This window comes from Ahaetulla prasina, chromosome 3, assembly GCF_028640845.1.
Source record: "Ahaetulla prasina isolate Xishuangbanna chromosome 3, ASM2864084v1, whole genome shotgun sequence".
Lineage (NCBI taxonomy): Eukaryota > Metazoa > Chordata > Lepidosauria > Squamata > Colubridae > Ahaetulla > Ahaetulla prasina.
The window spans coordinates 100949294-100968915 of NC_080541.1; the positions used below are offsets into that span (position 1 = coordinate 100949294).

The 19622-nt window shown below is 38.7% G+C and overlaps 1 protein-coding gene across 1 annotated transcript in view; it reads left to right on the top strand.

Moving 5' to 3' along the window:
- GABBR2 (gamma-aminobutyric acid type B receptor subunit 2) overlaps positions 1–19622 on the top strand; it is a 414031-nt gene that overhangs the window by 295513 nt on the left and 98896 nt on the right. Inside the window, exon 13 of the mRNA XM_058177216.1 lies at positions 10341–10463. Coding sequence (XP_058033199.1) covers positions 10341–10463 — 123 coding nt within the window. The remainder of the gene's footprint in view (positions 1–10340; positions 10464–19622) is intronic.

Below are 19622 nucleotides of genomic sequence, written 5' to 3' on the forward strand. Positions count from 1 at the left end.
TGAAAAGGGGTTGAAGGGAACGGTGTCTGTCAGCTTGGGCTTTGTCATTTCGAGCTGATACAGCTACGGCCTTTTTTGTATTTTCCCGACCTTTTTTCAATGAATTCATCCAGTCCATTAGGGAAACGGAAGTGGGGGGGTTGCACGGGGAGTTCAGGCATTGGAACGAAGTCCATGCCAGTGGTTATTTGAAAAGGGGTTAACCCCGTGCTGCTGTGTACAGCATTATTATATGCGACCTCTGCAAATGGTAACAAATCTGACCAGTTTTCTTGTTGGTAATTTACATAACACCGTATGTATTGTTCCACCATCGAGTTCAATTTTTCAGCCGCCCCATTGGTCTCCGGATGGAATCCAGAACTAAGTCCTTGAGACGACCCAATGGACCGTAGGAACTCCTTCCAGAACTTGGCTGTGAATTGAACACCCCTGTCGGATATTATCCTTTTAGGAACTCCATGCAGTCTGTAGATGTGTTTCACGAAGAGCTTTGCTAATTTTCTCGCCGATGGCAATCCGTTGCACACAGTGAAGTGGGCCTGTTTAGAGAACAAATGCACTACGGTCCATATCACCGTATGTCCCCCACTAGGTGGGAGTTCAACAATAAAATCCATGGCAATCTCCTCCCAGGGTCTGGTGGGTTTGGCTACGGGTTGTAGGAGTCCAGGGGGTTTCCCTGGTCTGGACTTCATGGTGGCGCAGGTAGCACAGCTCCGCACATAGTCTTCGACATCTGATTTCATTTTTGGCCCCCAGAATTGTCTTCTAGCCAAGTGGAGAGTTTTCAAAAATCCAAAATGACCTCCTACGTGAGAGTCGTGGCTTCTCTGTAGTATAGGCAGCTGCATAGCGACGGGTACATAAATCTTGGTTCCCTTCCAGGGTAGTCCATCCCTTAAGATGAGGTCTGGCAAGTTTTCTTTAAACCAAGCATTGTCAGCGAGTGCTGATTTTAATTCCGCTAGTAGTTTATTTGGTGGGATGTTAGCATCATGGCGTGATCTCGGTCGGCTAAGTGCTTGGCTGGCTAGTTCGCTATCGGGAATCATCGCATATATTACCTCTTCGCGTTGGCTGTCAAATTGCGGTTTCCTAGATAGGGCGTCAGCCAGTAGATTTTGGTCACCGGGGATGTATTTGAGGGTGAAATGGAACCGTTTGAAAAACTGAGCCCATCGAACTTGTTTGGGAGAAAGCTTTCGAGGGGTTTTTAAGTATTCAAGGTTTTTGTGGTCTGTCCACACCTCAAATGGTTCCTTTCCCCCTTCAAGGAAGTGTCTCCAGGAGAGGAGTGCCCAGCACACTGCAAAGGCTTCCTTTTCCCAAACTGCCCATCTGCGTTCAGTGTCCATCAATTTTTTAGAAATGTACGTGCAGGGCATAAGATTGTTGTCGGTATTCTGTTGTAATAAGACAGCGGCTATTGCTACATCACTTGCGTCAGCTTGGACCACAAAAGGTTTATTTGGATCCAGGTGTTGAATGAATGAATGAATATGAATATTTTAATTTGTATACCGCCCTTCTCCTGAAGGACTCAGGGCGGTGCACAACCAAAATAAAATACAAAAAACTACACATACAATACTAAGAACAACCCTTTAAAAACTTATTCAATTGGCGACATTTAAATAAAATATCTTCCTATAAAATGAACAGAAATTTAAAAACCCATAAAATCAATTTAAAATTTTAAAAATTCAAGCCAGTCCAGCAAGACGGAATAAATAAGTTTTAAGTTTGCGGCGAAAGGTCCTGAGGTCAGGTAATTGTCGAAGTCCAGGGGGAAGTTCGTTCCACAGGGTAGGAGCTCCCACAGAGAAGGCCCTCCCCCTGGGGGCCGCCAGTCGACATTGCACCGGTCGTTGGGAGCTAGACAATGGCAGTAGATGGTCCCGTAGGTATCCCGGTCCTAAGCCATGGAGCGCTTTAAAGGTAGTAACCAACACCTTGAAGCGCACCCGGAAGACAACAGGCAGCCAGTGCAGTCTGCGCAGGATAGGTGTTACACAGGAGCTTCGAACTGCTCCCTCAATAACCCGCGCAGCCGCATTCTGGACTAACTGGAGTCTCCGGGTGCTCTTCAAGGGGAACCCCATGTAGAGAGCATTGCAATAGTCCAAGCGAGAAGTAACGAGAGCATGAGTGACTGTGCATAGGGGATCCCGGTCTAGGAAGGGACGCAACTGGCGGATCAGGCGAACCTGATAAAAAGCTCTTCTGGAGACGGTTGTCAAATGATTTTCAAAAGACAACCGTCCATCCGGGAGCACGCCCAAGTTGCGCACCCTTTCCATCAAGGCCAATGACTCGCCTCCAACAGACAGCCGCAACTACAGCTGACTGTACTGGAGTGCCGGCATCCACAGCCACTCTGTCTTGGAGGGATTAAGCTTGAGCCTGTTCCTCCCCATCCAGGCCCGTACGGCTTCCAAACACCGGGACAGTACTTCGATAGCTTCGTTGGGGTGGCCTGGGGTGGAAAAGTACAGCTGCGTGTCATCAGCGTACAGTTGGTATCTCACCCCAAAACCACTGATGATCTCACCCAGCGGCTTCATATAGATGTTGAACAGGAGAGGCGAGAGAATCGATCCCTGCGGCACCCCACACATGAGGCGCCTCGGAGTCGATCTCTGCCCCCGTCAACACCGTCTGCGTCCGGTCAGAGAGGTAGGAGGAGAACCACCGATAAACGGTGCCTCCCACTCCCAAACCCTCCAACCAGCGCAGCAGGATACCATGGTCGATGGTATCAAAAGCCGCTGAGAGGTCTAATAGGATCAGGGCAGAGGAATAACCCTTATCCCTGGCCCTCCAGAGATCATCCACCAACGCGACCAAAGCCGTCTCCCTACTGTATCCGGGCCGAAAGCCGGACTGGAATGGGTCTAGATAGACAGTTTCATCCAGGTACTGGGGTAGCTGACATGCCACCGCACTCTCTACAACCTTCTCCGTAAAGCGAAGATTGGAGACTGGACGATAATTTCCTAAAACAGCTGGGTCCAGGGAAGGCTTCTTGAGGAGAGGTTTCACCACCGCCTCTTTCAAGGCAGCGGGAAAGACCCCATCTTGCAAAGAAGCATTTGTAATCCCCCAGAGCTTGAAGAATGTTATCATACCCCTCAACCCCCCTTCTTCCCCTCAGGGGAAAAATGTGGCAGCGTCTGGAACCCTAAAGCCTAATATGGTTTCCAAGCCTGACAATAGGAGCTTTTAGTTCAGGAGAACATTCTAGGGAAAATTATTAAGAAGGTGATCTGGCAACAGTTCCAGAAGATCCTGGAAGAAACTGATTATTTGAACCTGGTTCAATTTCATTTTGATTTTGGGCCAGAGTTCAGTATAGAGATATTTCATTTCATTTTCATTTCATTTATTAAATTTCTATACCGCCCTTCTCCCAAAGGACTCAGGGTGGTTTACAGCCAATAAAACATAATTTATAAACAGACTTAAAATACAGTATAAAAATCTAATTCTATTTGGCTAATATCAATTAAAAATTATGCTAAAAACAATAATAAAACCCCATTTAAAACAATAGTAACTTAGGACAACCCTGCACGGTGGAATAAAAAAGTCTTGAGTTTGTGACGGAAGGTCCGGAGGTCGGGGAGTAATCGTAACCCCGGAGGAAGCTCATTCCAGAGGGTGGGTGCCCCCACAGAGAAGACTCTCCCCTGAGGATCGCCAGCTGGCATTGTTTGGCTGATGGCACCCTGAGAAGACCCTCTCTGTGGGAGCGCACAGGTCTGTGGGAGGCTATCGGTGGCAGCAGGCGGTCCCGTAAATAACCCGGTCCCGTGCCATGGAGCGCTCTAAAGGTGGTTACCAACACCTTGAATTGCACCCGGAAGACCACCAGTAACCAGTGCAGCCTGCGCAGGAGAGGTGTTATATGGGAGCCACGAGGAGCTCCCTCTATCACCCGCGCACCCGCATTCTGGACCAGTTGGAGCCTCCGGGTGCCCTTCAAGGGGAGCCCCATGTAGAGAGCGTTACAGTAGTCCAGGCGGGAAGTGACGAGGGCTTGAGGGACTGTGCACAAGGAATCCTGGTCTATGAAGGGGCGCAACTGGCGTACCTGATAAAAAGCTCCCCTGGCGACGGTCGTCATATGGTGTTCTAACGACAGCCGAGCATCCAGGAGAACGCCCAAGTTGCGGACCCTCTCCATAGGGGCCAATGACTCGGCTCCAACAGTCAGCGATGGGACCAGCTGACTGTACCGGGACGCCGGCATCCACAGCCACTCGGTCTTGGAGGGATTGAGTCGGAGCCTGTTTTTCCCCATCCAAACTCGCACGGCCTCCAAACACCGGGACATCATGTCAACAGCCTCGTTGGGGTGGTCCGGGGTGGAAATGTACAGCTGAGTGTCATCAGCGTACTGATGATATTGCACCCCAAAACCACGGATGATCTCATCCAGCGGCTTCATATAGATGTTGAACAGGAGAGGCGAGAGAATCAACCCCTGAGGCACCCCACACGTGAGGCACCTCACGGTCGACCTCTGCCCCCCTGCCTACACCGTCTGCAATCGGTCAGAGAGATAGGAGGAGAACCACTGGAAAACGGTGCCCCCCAATCCCAATCCCTCCAACCGTCACAGCAGGATACCATGGTCGATGGTATCAAAAGCCGCTGAGAGGTCTAATAGGACCAGGACAGAGGAACAACCCCTATCCCAAGCCCTCCAGAGATCATCTACCAACGCGACCAAAGCCGTTTCTGTGCTGTACCCAGGTCGGAAACCGGACTGGAACGGGTTTAGATAGACAGTTTCATCCAGGTACCGGGGAAGCTGTCGTGCCATCACACTCTCAACAACCTTCGCCACAAAGCGAAGGTTGGAGACCGGACAATAATTCGATAAAATAGCTGGATCCAGGGAAGGCTTCTTAAGAAGGGGCCTCACCACTGCCTCTTTCAAGGTGGCCGGGAAGACACCCTCCCTCAAAGAAGTGTTAACAATTCCCTGTAGCCAGCCTCGTGTAACCTCCTGTGTGGCCAGTACCAACCAGGAGGGACACGGGTCCAATAAATATGTGGTCGCCTTCAGCCTCCCTCGTATCCTGTCCATGTCCTCAGGAGCTACAGATTCAAACTCATCCCAGATAACATCATCAAGACCAGCCTCCGTCATCACACCTGAATCTACCCCATCAGAGTCCAGCCCATCCCGAATCTGAGCGATTTTATCGTGCAGATATTGACCAAAGTCCTCAGCACGTTCCTGCAAGGTGTCCTCCCGCGCTCTCTGATGTAGTAGGGAGCGGGTCACTCTAAACAGAGCAGCTGGGCGGTTATCTGCCGATGCAATAAGAGTGGAAAAATACTCACGTTTTGCCACTCTTATCACCACTAGATAGGTCTGAATATGAGACCTAACTAGTTCCAATCAGATTCAGAACGACTGGCCCTCCAATCACTCTCTAGGCGTCTTTTCCAGCGCTTCATTTCTCTCAGCTCCTTGGAGTACCTAGGAGCTGGTTGAGATCAGCGCCAGGTCAGAGGCCACAAAGGCACGACTCGGTCCAGAGCCCCCGCCGCCGACCTTTCCCAGGCGGCGACAAGTTCTTCTGCCGAGCTGTGAGCTAGGTCCTCAGGAAGTGGCCCAAGCTCCATCAGAAACCTCTCCGAATCCATCAGGCGCCTGGGACGGACCCAACGAGTTGGTTCCGTCTCCCTGCGGTGTGAGTAGAAGGAGGAAATTTTCTGACCATGATAAGGGATTAATAACTAGGTCCCCTAATTCTAGATCATTCTGCCACTGTCCCGAGACAAAAATCAGATCCAGGATGTTTCCCACGTTGTGAGTGGGACCATTAACTAACTGGGTCAGGTCCAAGGCCGTCATGGAAGCCATGAACTCCCGAGCCGCCACCGATGACAGATAGCACGCCAGATAGCACTGGATATGCTTACTGATGACCTTTGGTAGAACGATACCAGCTGGAATTGATAGAAATAAGAGCACTGATCTTACTCCAAGCCACAAAAAGTCCCTGGCGATGTCGTTGTGTCAACTGAATATTCTTGAGGGTACTTTTAAAAAAAAATTTTTTTAAATATCCAGACCTATTTTAAATAAATTTTGGTTATCACTTATTTATTTATTTATTTATTTATTTCGATTTTTATACTGCCCTTCTCCTGGAGGACTCAGCGCGGTGTACAGCCAAGTAAAAATTCAATATATAAATATTAAAAAGAAGTTAAAAAGAAATATTATAATGTGGCCGAAATTTAAAAACCATTTAAAATCTTAAAACATAAATACCCCAATAAAATTTCAATCCAGTCCCGCTTGAATAAATAGGTGCGTTTTCAGCTCACGCTGAAAGGTCCGAAGATCAGGCAATTGACGTAAACCGGGGGGAAGTTCATTCCAGAGCGTAGGAGCTCCAACAGAGAAGGCCCTTCTCCTGGGGGCCGCCAGCCGACATTGCTTGGCGGACGGCACCCTGAGAAGGCCCTCTGTGTGTGAGCGTACGGGTCGGTGGGAGGCACAAGGTAACAGCAGGCGGTCCCATAAGTACCCGGGTCCTAAGCCATGGAGCGCTTTAAAGGTGGTAACCAAAATCTTGAAGCGCACCCGAAAAACCACAGGAAGCCAGTGCAAGCTGCGCAGGATTGGTGTTACATGGGAGCAACGAGTTGCCCCCACTATTACCCGCGCAGCTGCATTCTGGACTAGCTGCAGCCTCCGGGTGCACTTCAAGGGCAGCCCCATGTAGAGAGCATTGCAATAGTCCAAGCGGGAAGTGACAAGGGCATGAGTGACCGTGCATAAGGCATCCCGGTCAAGAAAGGGGCGCAACTGGCGCACCAAGCACACTTGGTGGAAGGCCCTCTTGTAGACGGCCGCCAAATGATCGTCAAACGACAGTCGCCCATCCAAGAGGACACCCAAGTTGCGCACCCTCTCCGTTGGGGCCAACTTATGCTTCAATACTCTTCCAGCCATGTGGTTGCAGTTTCTAAACCCTTGTTTAGAGACCACTTTGCTTAACATTAGAGCTGTTTTATTTTTAGGCTCTAGATTTATAAATAAAGATTTATTTTAGAGCTTTACTAGTACACACTGTGAGAATCAGTTTGACATAGTAGTTAAGGCATAAGGCTAAAAACCAGAAGACTGTGAGTTCTAGTCCTTCCTTGAGCAACAAATCAGCTCAATGACTTTGGGCTAGTCACATATTCTCAGTCCTTGGAAGGAAGCAATGGCTAGCTACTTCTGAAAAACCTTGCCAAGAAAACTGAAGGAATTGTCCAAGCATTGAAGAAAACACACACACGCACCATTTGAATCTAAAAAATATGATGATAATCTAACACATTACCACACACCATGGAAGGGGTACAATGGGCAAGTCTATACCATATTTGCTGTCTCCAAGATGCTTGGTTCTAAGATTTGAGAAATGTGATACAAAGTTGAATCACCATTAGATTAGATTCTTCATTTCTTTGAATTTTGCAGTGTGTTTTGGCTCAAAAGTTGTTTGTAATAATGTGTGCAAAACATGTACATAATGGATATATTGGGAAAAACTTTGTACTATTCCTTGCATTTTTTTAAAAAATGGATGATGGCACAGACATTTGATCAAATAAATTTATAATTAAATATGTGTGAAACTGAAATGGATTTAGATGTTCAGTATATCCATACTTGGAAACTGAAAGCTTTCCCAACTTGAAGTGTTCAGAATATAGCTTAGAACAGGGGTGTCAAACTCGCGGCCCGGATGCGTCACGCACTGGCCAAGCCCACGCCCGGTTTAGCAAAAGTGGGGGGGAATCGTCATACATCACATGATGATGCTGTGACGATGCATATTTGACAGCCCTGGCTTAGACAGTAAGAGCAGTTCTATTGTAGTAATTACAAAAAATATTTTTCTATTAATTATATTCTTGTCAAATCTTAACAGTATAGAGTGGCAACAGTAAACTGCTGAAAGGTAGGAAATCTAAAAAATAAGCAAATATTTGAGATTTTTCCTTAATTCATTCTGATTTATAAATACGTATTGTGGGGTGGGTCATTTGATAGAGGTAAAAATCTTCATCCTAAATAAATTGAGCATGGCCGAATGCACTATTTAAATACCATCTGTTGAAAATGAACTGCCAAATGGTGACTTACATTTAATGTTTCCCAGAACTGTCGTTTATTTCAAAATAAGAAAAAATAGAAACTTGGTACTTAAAACTTCAAAAAGTGAATTAGAATATGCCTCCTAATTTCATGTGATCAGTGGTATTTTTTCTAGGGGAGTGACAGAATAAAATTATTTTTCTTGAATTTTTTGAGGTATCCCAATATATTTTTAGCAAAGAGAATCAGACCCCCTTTTTTAAAAAATTCCATTCTGAGAGGCAATGTGCTGGGGACTATGTTCCAACTGATAGAGATCAAAGAAGCCAAAGGATAGCGCCACTATCATCCATCATCTCTCTTTTGGACGTGACTTTTTTTTTCTACTGTCATTCTCTTTTTCTTTCTTTTTCTGTTTCCCCCTTCTCTCCCTCTCCTTGTCTCTTCCAATTCAGAAGACTGATTGTTTTTGTCAGAGTAATCACTTTTGCCCTTCCAGAAAGTCATGAAAACCAAGCTGTTCTGGTGGGCTTTGGGTAATTGAATTCATCTTTGTAAATTAGACTGTTAATTGTATATTATTGAATAATTATTATACAATTACTGCTGGTTTTACTGGTATTATTAAATTATGGCACTAGAAGTGTGGTTAGTTGGGCAATTTGTAGTAATATTTTTGTCATTTTTGTTTATGCTGTTTACTATGAACATTTTGGTTATAGTTTTTGTAAGCTTCCATAATTTTAAAGCATTTGGGAGCATACAAACTTAATGTATCAAATTAAATTAACCTCTTGCTTGAAGGGCTTTTGAAATTCGGCTGACAGCCACAGGTTGCCCATCTCTAAACTAGGACAAGATATACTGGGGGCTGTATGCAATCCAGGGATATGTAAATATATTGTTGGAGACAAGGCCTACTGAAATCAAAGTTTCATATTTCTGAAAGTATATACAGAATTATGGTATAAATTAATGTCATTTTAAAATCCATTCAAAATAGTAAGAGTTAAGTTAGATCATGAATAAGTAATTTAAACACTATCTAAATTCAACTGATTGACTGTGGCTTCACAGTTAACTCCATGGTTTCTATTAAATGAAGTATAGTGAGAACATGTACTGAATAAAACAAATATTTAAAACAGATTTCAGCAGTTTATAGACTTTAGCTTATTCATGTAACCTCAATCTAATTTTAACAGCCTTTTGCAAAAAAAAAAAAAAAAAGTTGCCTTCTAGCAAGAGAGATCTGTCACTTCTACTTGTCTGCTGGGCAGAAAAAAATAGAGTGAGAAATTGATGGCAGAAAAAAATAGAAGAGCAAAGAAAGAGAGAGTGAGAGAGAAAAGGGTTGGTCCATCCACTTTTGACTACTCACACACTCTCTTGCCTTCAGCCCTACCTGTAGTAGATTATCCTTAAGAGAATATTTTTTGATTAGGATAGGGATAAGATTTTAATTTCAAGAGAATTGGATGCCACTAAAGGTATTTCGGGAGAGCCAATTTGGTAGCTACAAACAGGGAAGCTGAGTTTTTGTCCCATTTTGGGACAAAGCCAGTTGGGCTACTTTGAGCCAGTTATTTCTCTCAACCCTGGGAAGAAGGCAGTAGCAAACCATTTCCAAAGTCTTGCCAATAGAAATTAGTCCAGGCAGTGGCCAGTATAGCAAGAGAGTGATTCTTTATTTTGCTTTATAGAATTGGAGGTTCTCTTTCAGTGCAGTGTCAATATGTTTTTATTTTATCTAACTGTCACGTACAAGGGTAGGCAAAATTTCAAAAAGAACCTGACTTACAATTTAACTTTAATTTTTCCTGAATTATTTAAATTGTGCAAGAAAAAAGTAAAATGTTTTCTGTTCATGAAGAATGTATTTAAATTTCAACTTTTCTATTATCATCATACAGTTTGAGTTATATATATCTAAAGATCAACAATAGAAAAGGAAGCTTAGTTTTGATAAAGTAATCTTTGGAACTTCATATTATGCTTTTATTTTAGTGTTTTTAGACTGCTAGCAAACAAAAAATCAAATAAATGTAGGTTGTGAAATGAATTTTACTATGGTCAAGTAAATGAAGATCTTATCAATGCATAATTAAAATGCCTCATTAACTGTTCATCGTCTGATTTATGACTCTTAACAAAGACTATAGAGTATCTCTGAATTAAATGTAAATATCTTCTTATATTCTTTATTTTGTTTCCATAGATCATTAAGGACCAAAAACTAATGGTGATCGTTGGAGGAATGCTACTGATAGATCTTTGCATCTTGATTTGTTGGCAAGTTGTTGATCCTTTGAGGAGAACAGTGGAAAAATACAACATGGAGGTCTGTTATTTCAGCTATTTTACATTAATGGTTTTCCAGTTAGTTGGTTAAGATTGTAACGCATAATAAAATAAAAATTTATCAAAAATGTTAAGGATATATGGTTTGGTGGATGCATATATCACAAATAGAATATGTATGTATGTCTGTGTGTGTGTGTGTGTGCTTGTATCTTGCATCACACAAATGAAATCCAGCATCTCTACCATGCTTAAGAGGTTTTAGATGCAGAAATATTGTAAACACAAGGGAGCTGTCTGCTAAAAGTCTATAAGAGATGGTGTTGCAATAAATAATAGATTTTCGGACTCCATTAGCAGATTCATGAGGAACTAATGCAAACTACACATAAAATAAAAGCATAATATGAAGTTCCAAAGATTACTTTATCAAAACTAAGCTTCCTTTTCTATTGTTGATCTTTAGATATTGTAATATCACTGTCTATTACTTTGCTCAAATTAGTTGATTTATGCAGAATGACTAGTCCAATTTTGGTATCGTTTTAAAAAGAGTCACTGTGGAAATATAAAAGTCAAGGATGAGATATTCATAGTATATTGTTTATTATCAGATTTACCAGTTGTGTATGGTAACAATTTCTTGAAGGGAAGGAAGTAAACTTTCTTTAAAATACAGTAAAAAATAGTGAAAAATTTCTTTGCTTGCAATTTTTTTGTACTGCAAAAATGGGTTTTGTATTGAAGTAAAATATATGAAAAAATAATTTAAAATGTAATTTCTGTTTTATATTATATTTTCCTATTTTTGCTGGAGGACCAGTTGGTTAAAGTGCTGGATTAAGGCTAGGGAGACCGGAGTGTCTCATACTTGCATAAGCCCAGAAGCCAACTTGGTGACTTTGGCCCAATTACTTTCAGCACTAGGAAGAAGGCAGTGCCAACCCACTTCTGAAAATGTTGTCAAGAAAACTGCAGGGACTTGCCCATGTAGTCACCAAGAATTAAGACTGACTTTAATAAAAGGTGAACAATTTATGCAGTCATTATTTTTTATTTATTCTATTCCTCTGAATTTATTAGTTACCCAACTCCAGGGAACTCTGAACAAAAACTTGATAGTCCAAATAACCCACTCCATTAAATTCCTATAGTACATTTGATTTATAAGCAAAAATACATTGAACCGACAGTATTGAATAACCTATATAGATTATTAAACCTTCAAGTATTTTTTCTGAGATGGCCAGTCCTTGTGTTTTTGTACTATACTACTGGGGGCCCACTTCTCCAGGTATTCATTAGGTAGCCTTTTCTGAAATAGATTGGCTTCCCAAGAGATTATCGGCTCTGGCATAATTACATACCAATTAAAAACTATATATTCATGGAGTTACGTGTGTGTGAGAGAGAGAGAATGAGTACAGGGTATATCAAAAGTCAGATCCCATAGATAATTTATTATGTAACATTATATTAAATGTTTGTATTGGTTGCGATTTTTTCAAAACATTTCCTTATTTTTGTTTGACACATGACCTTTGAATGTTTTCTTAAAAATAAATACATAAACAAAATAAAACATTGTGATTTACCTATGGGAAATGGAAGGAAGATAGTACAACTGAAAAATAATATGCTATGAATGTAAAACATTGTATAGTGAGCTTCTGGCAGATACAATATCTTGAAAAAGTTGAGCTACCTAGGTACAATTTATTACTAGACCAAATTGACTTACTCATGTTTAGTGTTGGAACATTTTGTTAAGAGTTCCATTTATTTTTATGTATGGTTTACTTTTATCAGCAGCCAATTTTCAATATATTCATATATAATGTTTTCTAATTTAGGCCTACTCACATTATATACACATACTCCAAAGCAACATGCAATAAACTTCCTTTCTCACATTCATGTATTTCTCTTTTTTAAAGTAATTTTTATTAAATTTATAAGGATATAAATACAAAAGAAAATGAAAGTAGTGGGAAAATGGGGGAGGAAAGGGGGAAGAGAAAATGTATGGTAAAGCGGGGAAGAAAGAAAAGCACTGATTTCAAATCATTTTAGCATACTAGATTAGGATAATAACATTACAGGCTTTTTACTTTTTACTTTTACATGCTTATATATATAAGCCATTTCTGTAGCTACAAGCCTACCTAATTATCAAAACCCAAAATCAAAGTTTCATTTTTTTTCTATCTCAAGCGGTTTCCAAGTAGAAACAAAGCTGGATGTGTTCTTTTCTTTGATTAAGGGCATTCACACATTTCTCAATAACTACCTGAAGAGCATTTTCCAAAGTTTCATAATTGTCTATTATTTGCATCTTTATAAATCAGAATTTTAGCTTTTGTCACACATTTATATTTATATAATCCACTACTTTCTCCCAAAACTTGCTATGTACAGGACGCTATAGAAACATGTTTTAAAGAAGCATTATTCTTATCTCCAATAAAATGCTGTTTTTGACACTCCTTTTCTATGCAAACATAATGGAATCCAATAAATTCTAAATAATATTTTTTATTGTATGTCATAATTTGAGGTCCATTGATATTTTCAGTTTCCGGAAACCCTTCTCACTGATAGCAATGGGTTTACTTAATGGCTGTGCAAAACAAGGTCATAAAATGGAGGCTGGTCATGTGGTGACCAGCTTTATGACTGTCTAAACTTACAACCATAATTGTGGGCTCAGTTACAGTTATAACTTGATGATTACCTATACTCATCTCATTCCCATCCATTCATCCATATATATTATCATCTGGTCATCACACTGAGTTGTACAATTTTTCATTTTATTTCTATATTTTATTTATCCAACTTCTTTTATAGGTATTATATTTTCCCCTCTCTGTTAATTACACAAACATCCTGCCTCCTCTCCTCATATAATTGAAAAGGACCTTAGAAGCCATCTAGTCAAGCTCTCTGTTCAATTCAGGATTTGGTAGAACATTTCTGACAGAGAGAAATCCGCCTCTGTTTAAAGATTTCTAATGGGAGATAATTCAACACATCACATAGCAGCTTCATACAACCGGGAAGTTCCTATCCTGAACCACTCCTGCCTTGTTGTTTTAATCCATGAGCTTTGGTCCTGTGTTCTTGATCAACAGATAATAAATCTGCTTTGTCTTTTGGGTGACAACACTTTAGCTATTTGAAAATTTATAATACCTTCCATTAATATTTTATTTTATTTTTTTGTAGTTATATAATACTCAATTTCTTTAACTGTCCTTCAATTTGTTTCTACATCTTCACCATTTTGGTAGCTCTCTGAAATTGCTCCAATTTGCACTGTCCTTTTTGAACTGTTGATGTCCAGAATTTAGCAAGGTATTCCAAACATGGCCTGATCACAGCCAAATAGAATATAAAAATTATTTCTTGTTATGTAGCTTTACATACATTAATCCCATTAATAGTAGCTCTTGGAAATATCAGCTCATTTTGAAATTTAGCCCTCCCTCCCTCCCTCCCTCCCTTCCTTCCTTCCTTCCTTCCTTCCTTCCTTCCTTCCTCCCTCCCTCCCTCCCTCCCTCCCTTCCCATTAGTTCATGTGTTTTATCATACATTCCTCTTACATTCCAGGTTACAGTCTAATAACATGGTCATCAAAATATGGTTCTATGTTTGTCAAGTTAATGCTTTTAATAATTTTTTTAAAAAATGGTAGATTTGGTTATCAGCTTTAGTCACACCTACATTGTACACAAGTATTCCTGACTAGTGATAAAAATAATACTTGTCACTTCTAGCACTTCTTTAGTCAGATTCTATAAGCTTAATCAAAGCCCAGTTTTATAGCAAGCATGCTTTTTTTCTTTTCCTGCAAGCTAGAAACTGATTTAAAGCACCCAGCAAACCATCACATCCAACCAACTGGGAGCTACGTGCAGTGTGCTATTGCTACACTCAATATACTTCATATAGCAGTTATCTCAATATACCATACTATAATCCAAAATAGACATTTTAATTTTATTTTTATACGCTGCCATCAAAGCCAAATTTTCCAACTGGGTTATGTTTTTCTTTCTTGTATAGCTTTTTGTAGATTGAACTGCAGTACAAAATGTAGGGAAATGTTAATATTGAAATATACAATACTTCTGTTTGCTCAGTAGATAGGGAAATGCAATTACATGTGCATGAAAATCAAAGCTGTACTCCAGTTGATGTTCAGTGGTCACCAGATGCTTATACTGATTTAACTGGGTTGTGATTCACTAATCTCTTCCATTCACTAAAGAAAGATGAGGCTTCTTTTTAATGTCCAAAAGCAATTAGTCTCTGATTTAATCTCTTTCACTGTACAACTGTGAGATGAATTGGTGCACAAATAAAATATCAGAGACAAGATCAGTACTCCCATTAAAAAACTATAATTCTGCATATCATGAACCTGATAAAATATTTTGTATAGCATTTACCTACCAAGGTTTTCTATATACCTCGTACAGTTGGAAGATAGAGAAGAGGGACAATGGCTGTGATGAGAAAAAGTTATCACTGTTTTTGCCTTTATTAAATAAGGCAAATTTAAATTTAAATAAATTTAAATAAATTAAATATTAAATATTAAATAAATGGCCTTTTAAAAGTTTAGCATTTATACCAATTATTCAAGAACTGATGGAGAAGGGAATTGTGGAAAAAAGAACTAAAAAAAAGAAACTAGAAACAGCTTGAGACAAATCAACTGAAGGATTGCCTTCTTTCTCATATTAATCTGTTAGTCCTTAAGGTAATTTCATGAATCTTGTTCCAAGTATGTTATGGATATCAGGGATAAGACAGGTTCATCTTTGTATAAAGACTGTATTACTGTAATGTGTTCTCCAGAGTGAATTCAGCATGGCATTTGGCATTCATTTGATACACTAGTATTTTAGACGTTATTGGAGATTTTAAAATAATTTTAACTTTGATATTATATTGATTCTAAACGTTTGTCCTGACTTGTTAGGGGACCTCTAAAGAATTTATATCAGAAGGGCAGCAAGTAAGTAGCTTAACCTTGTTAAAGAAGTAGGAAACTAGTAATCTGCTATACAAGGAGATTTAGCATTCTTGTCTGTCCAGACTATATTGGGAAATGTTTATTTGTGGCAGACCTAGATGTGAAGAGGTGTGAACAATCTCATGTTACAGTTAGCAAGTATCTTCTCCCATTGCATTTCCCAGTTGTCTTCCCTAGAGTTAGCATATATTGACGTAATTCATATTAAAAGTAGCTATTGAAGGATGCAACCAAAAGTTGCCTTGAGTAAAAAAAAGGGTGGATGCGGTTGTAAGAGTTGAATAAAAATAATCCAAAGAAAGGGTTTTTTATATTATTCATTGTTCATATAAACAATTTAGTCTTGATTGACCATAAGGAACATTAAATTACTCATAATCATGTATTATTAAATGGATGATACTATAACAAAATTAAAGAGTAGCTCTGTTGACCATTAAAAAAATTCCTCAAACCATCATTTGGACAATATTAGATCACATAGTAAGTAAGCTTTCAAGGTCTTAAAAAAAAAAAATAAAGAAGATAATAAAGGGAAAGGGAAAGGAAGAAAGAAAGTAGTAGATTTTTAAATCATAGAACCTATGCATTTAATTATATTTTACAATTAAATTTAGGAGTGGCACTAGGCAAGAAAATTAAGCTCAATTGCACCCTTCACAACTTAATGCCCTCCATATATTTTGAATTCTAATTTTCCTGATACTGAACCAGGAAAGTCATTGTCCATGTTCACTGAAGTGATGGGTGCTGTAATCCAACACATCTGGAATATATCAAATTAGGTAAGATTGCTTTATCAAATACAGGAACAGAAAATATCTGATTCCTGTTGTTGAAAGTATTAAACAATTTGCCTTTTAGACCCATTCATGGTGCTATTAATATCTGCCAATTCAAAGAGTATTTAAAATTTCAGAATAACTCTCCTTTCATTTTTTTCTGCACTTATTACCTACTTCACAGCTGCTGTTTTATCCTCCTGTTTCCAGTATTTCTCTCTTCAGTTTGCTTTGCTTTGACAGTATGCATATTTGTATATCTGTTTGTGTTCCTACAACTATCTTCTGCACACACAAGATGTCTCTTTTGGCAAATTAGAGCATATGCTGTTAGCATACCTTGGTTTCCTTTAATCCTTTCTTGATACTAGAAATACCTTGATGTGTTAGCAAGCTAATCCTAAGAGCATGGCCTGAAAATTCAATAACCTTTTAAAACTAAACAGGTCTAGATTTTGTCAGTGCCTACATCTAAGAACATCTGGGCTGTGCAGCATTTCTGATTCAAGTGCTAAAATTTCCTTTGGAATATGAAGATTGCTTATGTAAATACTTGTCTGTTTGTCTTCAATCCAGTTTTTGTATAAAAATATGCAGCGCGTATATGGCACGCTCAGGAGTGCTATGGCAGGGGGCAACAAATAGCACCTGCAGCAATATTAAATTGCAGCAGAACCCCAAAATTAAATGGAACTATATTTTTACTTGCCTGAAAAAAATGCCATTGCCAAATTAGCCATCCTTTAATTCACTTTGCCAGAGCAGATGTTATGAAAACAACAATAAAAAGTAAGAAAATTGTATTACAATGAACCAGTAAAAAATTACTCTTTTTTTAAAAAAAAATCTTTCCAAAATTATTTTTTTTCTATTTTGTCAGAAAAGCGCTGATTAAAATACTGAGAGGGAACACATACCAGGATTTTATGTCTGGAATGGTAATTTCTTTCAAACCATACAAAATTATCTTTTTAGCTATGCCTGCACTCTGATGAAGTTCCAACTATTCTTGAAAATTTGACTGTTTTCCTACGCTTTTAAGTAGGGTGGTTGCGAGCACCTCTAGATATCTTTTTTGCTTGATATTTTTTTTCTTCTCAACATATATATGATCTATTTCCTTCTTTTTAAAGTCTAAGCCACCAAACTATTGCATTATATAACATTAAATTACATTTTATATTTTATTTAAAATGTATATATATATATATATATATATATATATAGTAGCCAATTGGACTACAATACTGTATATCAGCATTTAAAACTTTTTTTATATAACTTGTGTGTTAACTTAAGTTGTAGAAGGGAACGGACTGAAAACATTGGAGAGTCAGTTGTTGTGATTAATGTTGAAAGGTTGATGTTCCAATTTATCCCTACATCTCTGTTCTTTTATTTTAGCCACACAGATTTTCAGGTCAGGAAGAATCAGTGAAATAATTACTTCTGATATGTTGTGTAACTTTCACAAATTTTATTTCTTACTGTATCTCTTTGGATCCTTCCAGTGTTACAATGTACACTTTTGAAGCGTCAGCCAGCTAATTAATATGACTGTGTGGGCAGGTTTGACTTGCAATTGATGCATGTGTAGGTTCTAAATAAAACACAAAACATTTGCTAAATATAGAAGACATGTTTTAGAAGATAGCACCAATAAAGGAGAATATTTGTAGCTCAGGGTTGAAATGAGGAGTCTTTGGTGCTTTCTGAGTTTGGTTTTTTCTTGCAGATGTTTCATTACTTTAGCTAGTTAACACTATTAGTGCCAGATTAGCACTGATGATGTTACCTAGTTTGGGTAATGAAATGTCTACAAGAAAACATCCAAGCTCAGAGAGCACCAAGGACTCCTCAGAAGGTGGTAGCTTTAACTTGATATTCCCAGGATATATCTATTAATGTACATATGAGATCTCATTATGAATTACAGATTATTGTTTTAAGAATACCCCTCTCTCTCTCTTTTCTATTTATATTGCTTATTACTGCCAGAGTCCAAATTCGCTTCTTCATGGGGAACAAACATAATCATCATTTACTCTATTGTTTTGCTCCACTGTGGTTGGTTGGTTGATTGATTGATTTTGTGTTTTTGAGTCAGTATTGATTCTTGGCAAATTCCTGGAATAGTTCCTGCAGTTTTTGTGGAAAGGTTTTGAGAAGTGATTTGTCATTGGTTCCTTCCTTCGGCTGAAGAGTGAATGACTGGCCCAAGATTACTCAGCTAACTTTGTGCCTAAGATGAGGACTAGAACTCATGGTCTCCTTAATTACTATATCAGAAGTTATTATTTTTACCATTTTTATATCAAGTTAATAAATGTATCACTAAATGCAACTATTTGAACTTCTCAAGTAAGAACACCTTATGAACTACTAGCAAAGATAAATTTAAAACATGTCTTTATCTTAGGCTAGTATAATTTACCCAGACTTGCACAATCTCACCCAGATTCTAGGAAGCTACTTTTTTCAGTCTTGTTAAAATACCTTTTAAACAAAATGCTCTTGAATTAGAACCTGAGTTCTAGACATGGTTTACTGAGAAATAGTCTCCTCCATATTAAGCATCTTGCTCATGGTTGATGTGTGAACACCAAATGTCTCCATTCATATAAAAACTGTGTGTCCTGCATTTTCAGTAGTTTTGATTGTGGAACATCTTTCTCATTCAGTAGTGCTTTAATTGTGAAACATCTTTTCATAATAAACTGAGCTAGCTCCCTCTTCTGTTGTGATATACTTTTCAGTAACATTAAATACAATTTAATACTGTTGAGGTATTATGTTTATTAATTGCTACTGTGTCCTACTTTTGCTTGTTGTTTTAATAGTATAAATTTATGTTGCTTGATTAATCTTTAGCTAGGACTCTATTGTGGAGCCAAAAGGCAGGAAAAAAAATCTGTTTTTAAATTATTATAATTTAAACTATTCAAAGAAAGTTAAACACAAATACATTTTTGACGCAACTCATTTTAAATTTTATATTTTGCCAAAATGTTTTCAAAAATTGCATTTCTGTATTTTTTAGCATTTTCTGTGATGCCTATTTTAACAGCTGTTGCTTTTAATTGCTTTCTGAGTAATCATTTTGCTATGCTGCTTTTGATTTCATTTCATATAAATGTTATCTGTATTTTTATTCTATGATAGTTTGAGTTATATTAAACTCAAGAAGAAAATGCAGAAATAAATAATTACTATGTATATACCGGTAAGGGACAGTATTACATATAGAAGTATCTACATTTGTTAAAAATTAGCTTGAACGTTTTGAAGATACTGTACAGTCAAGGAGACATTTTAGATGCTTAATTCAGACAATCTGCTTCCAGCCCCAAATCTTCAAAATTAATTGAATTAA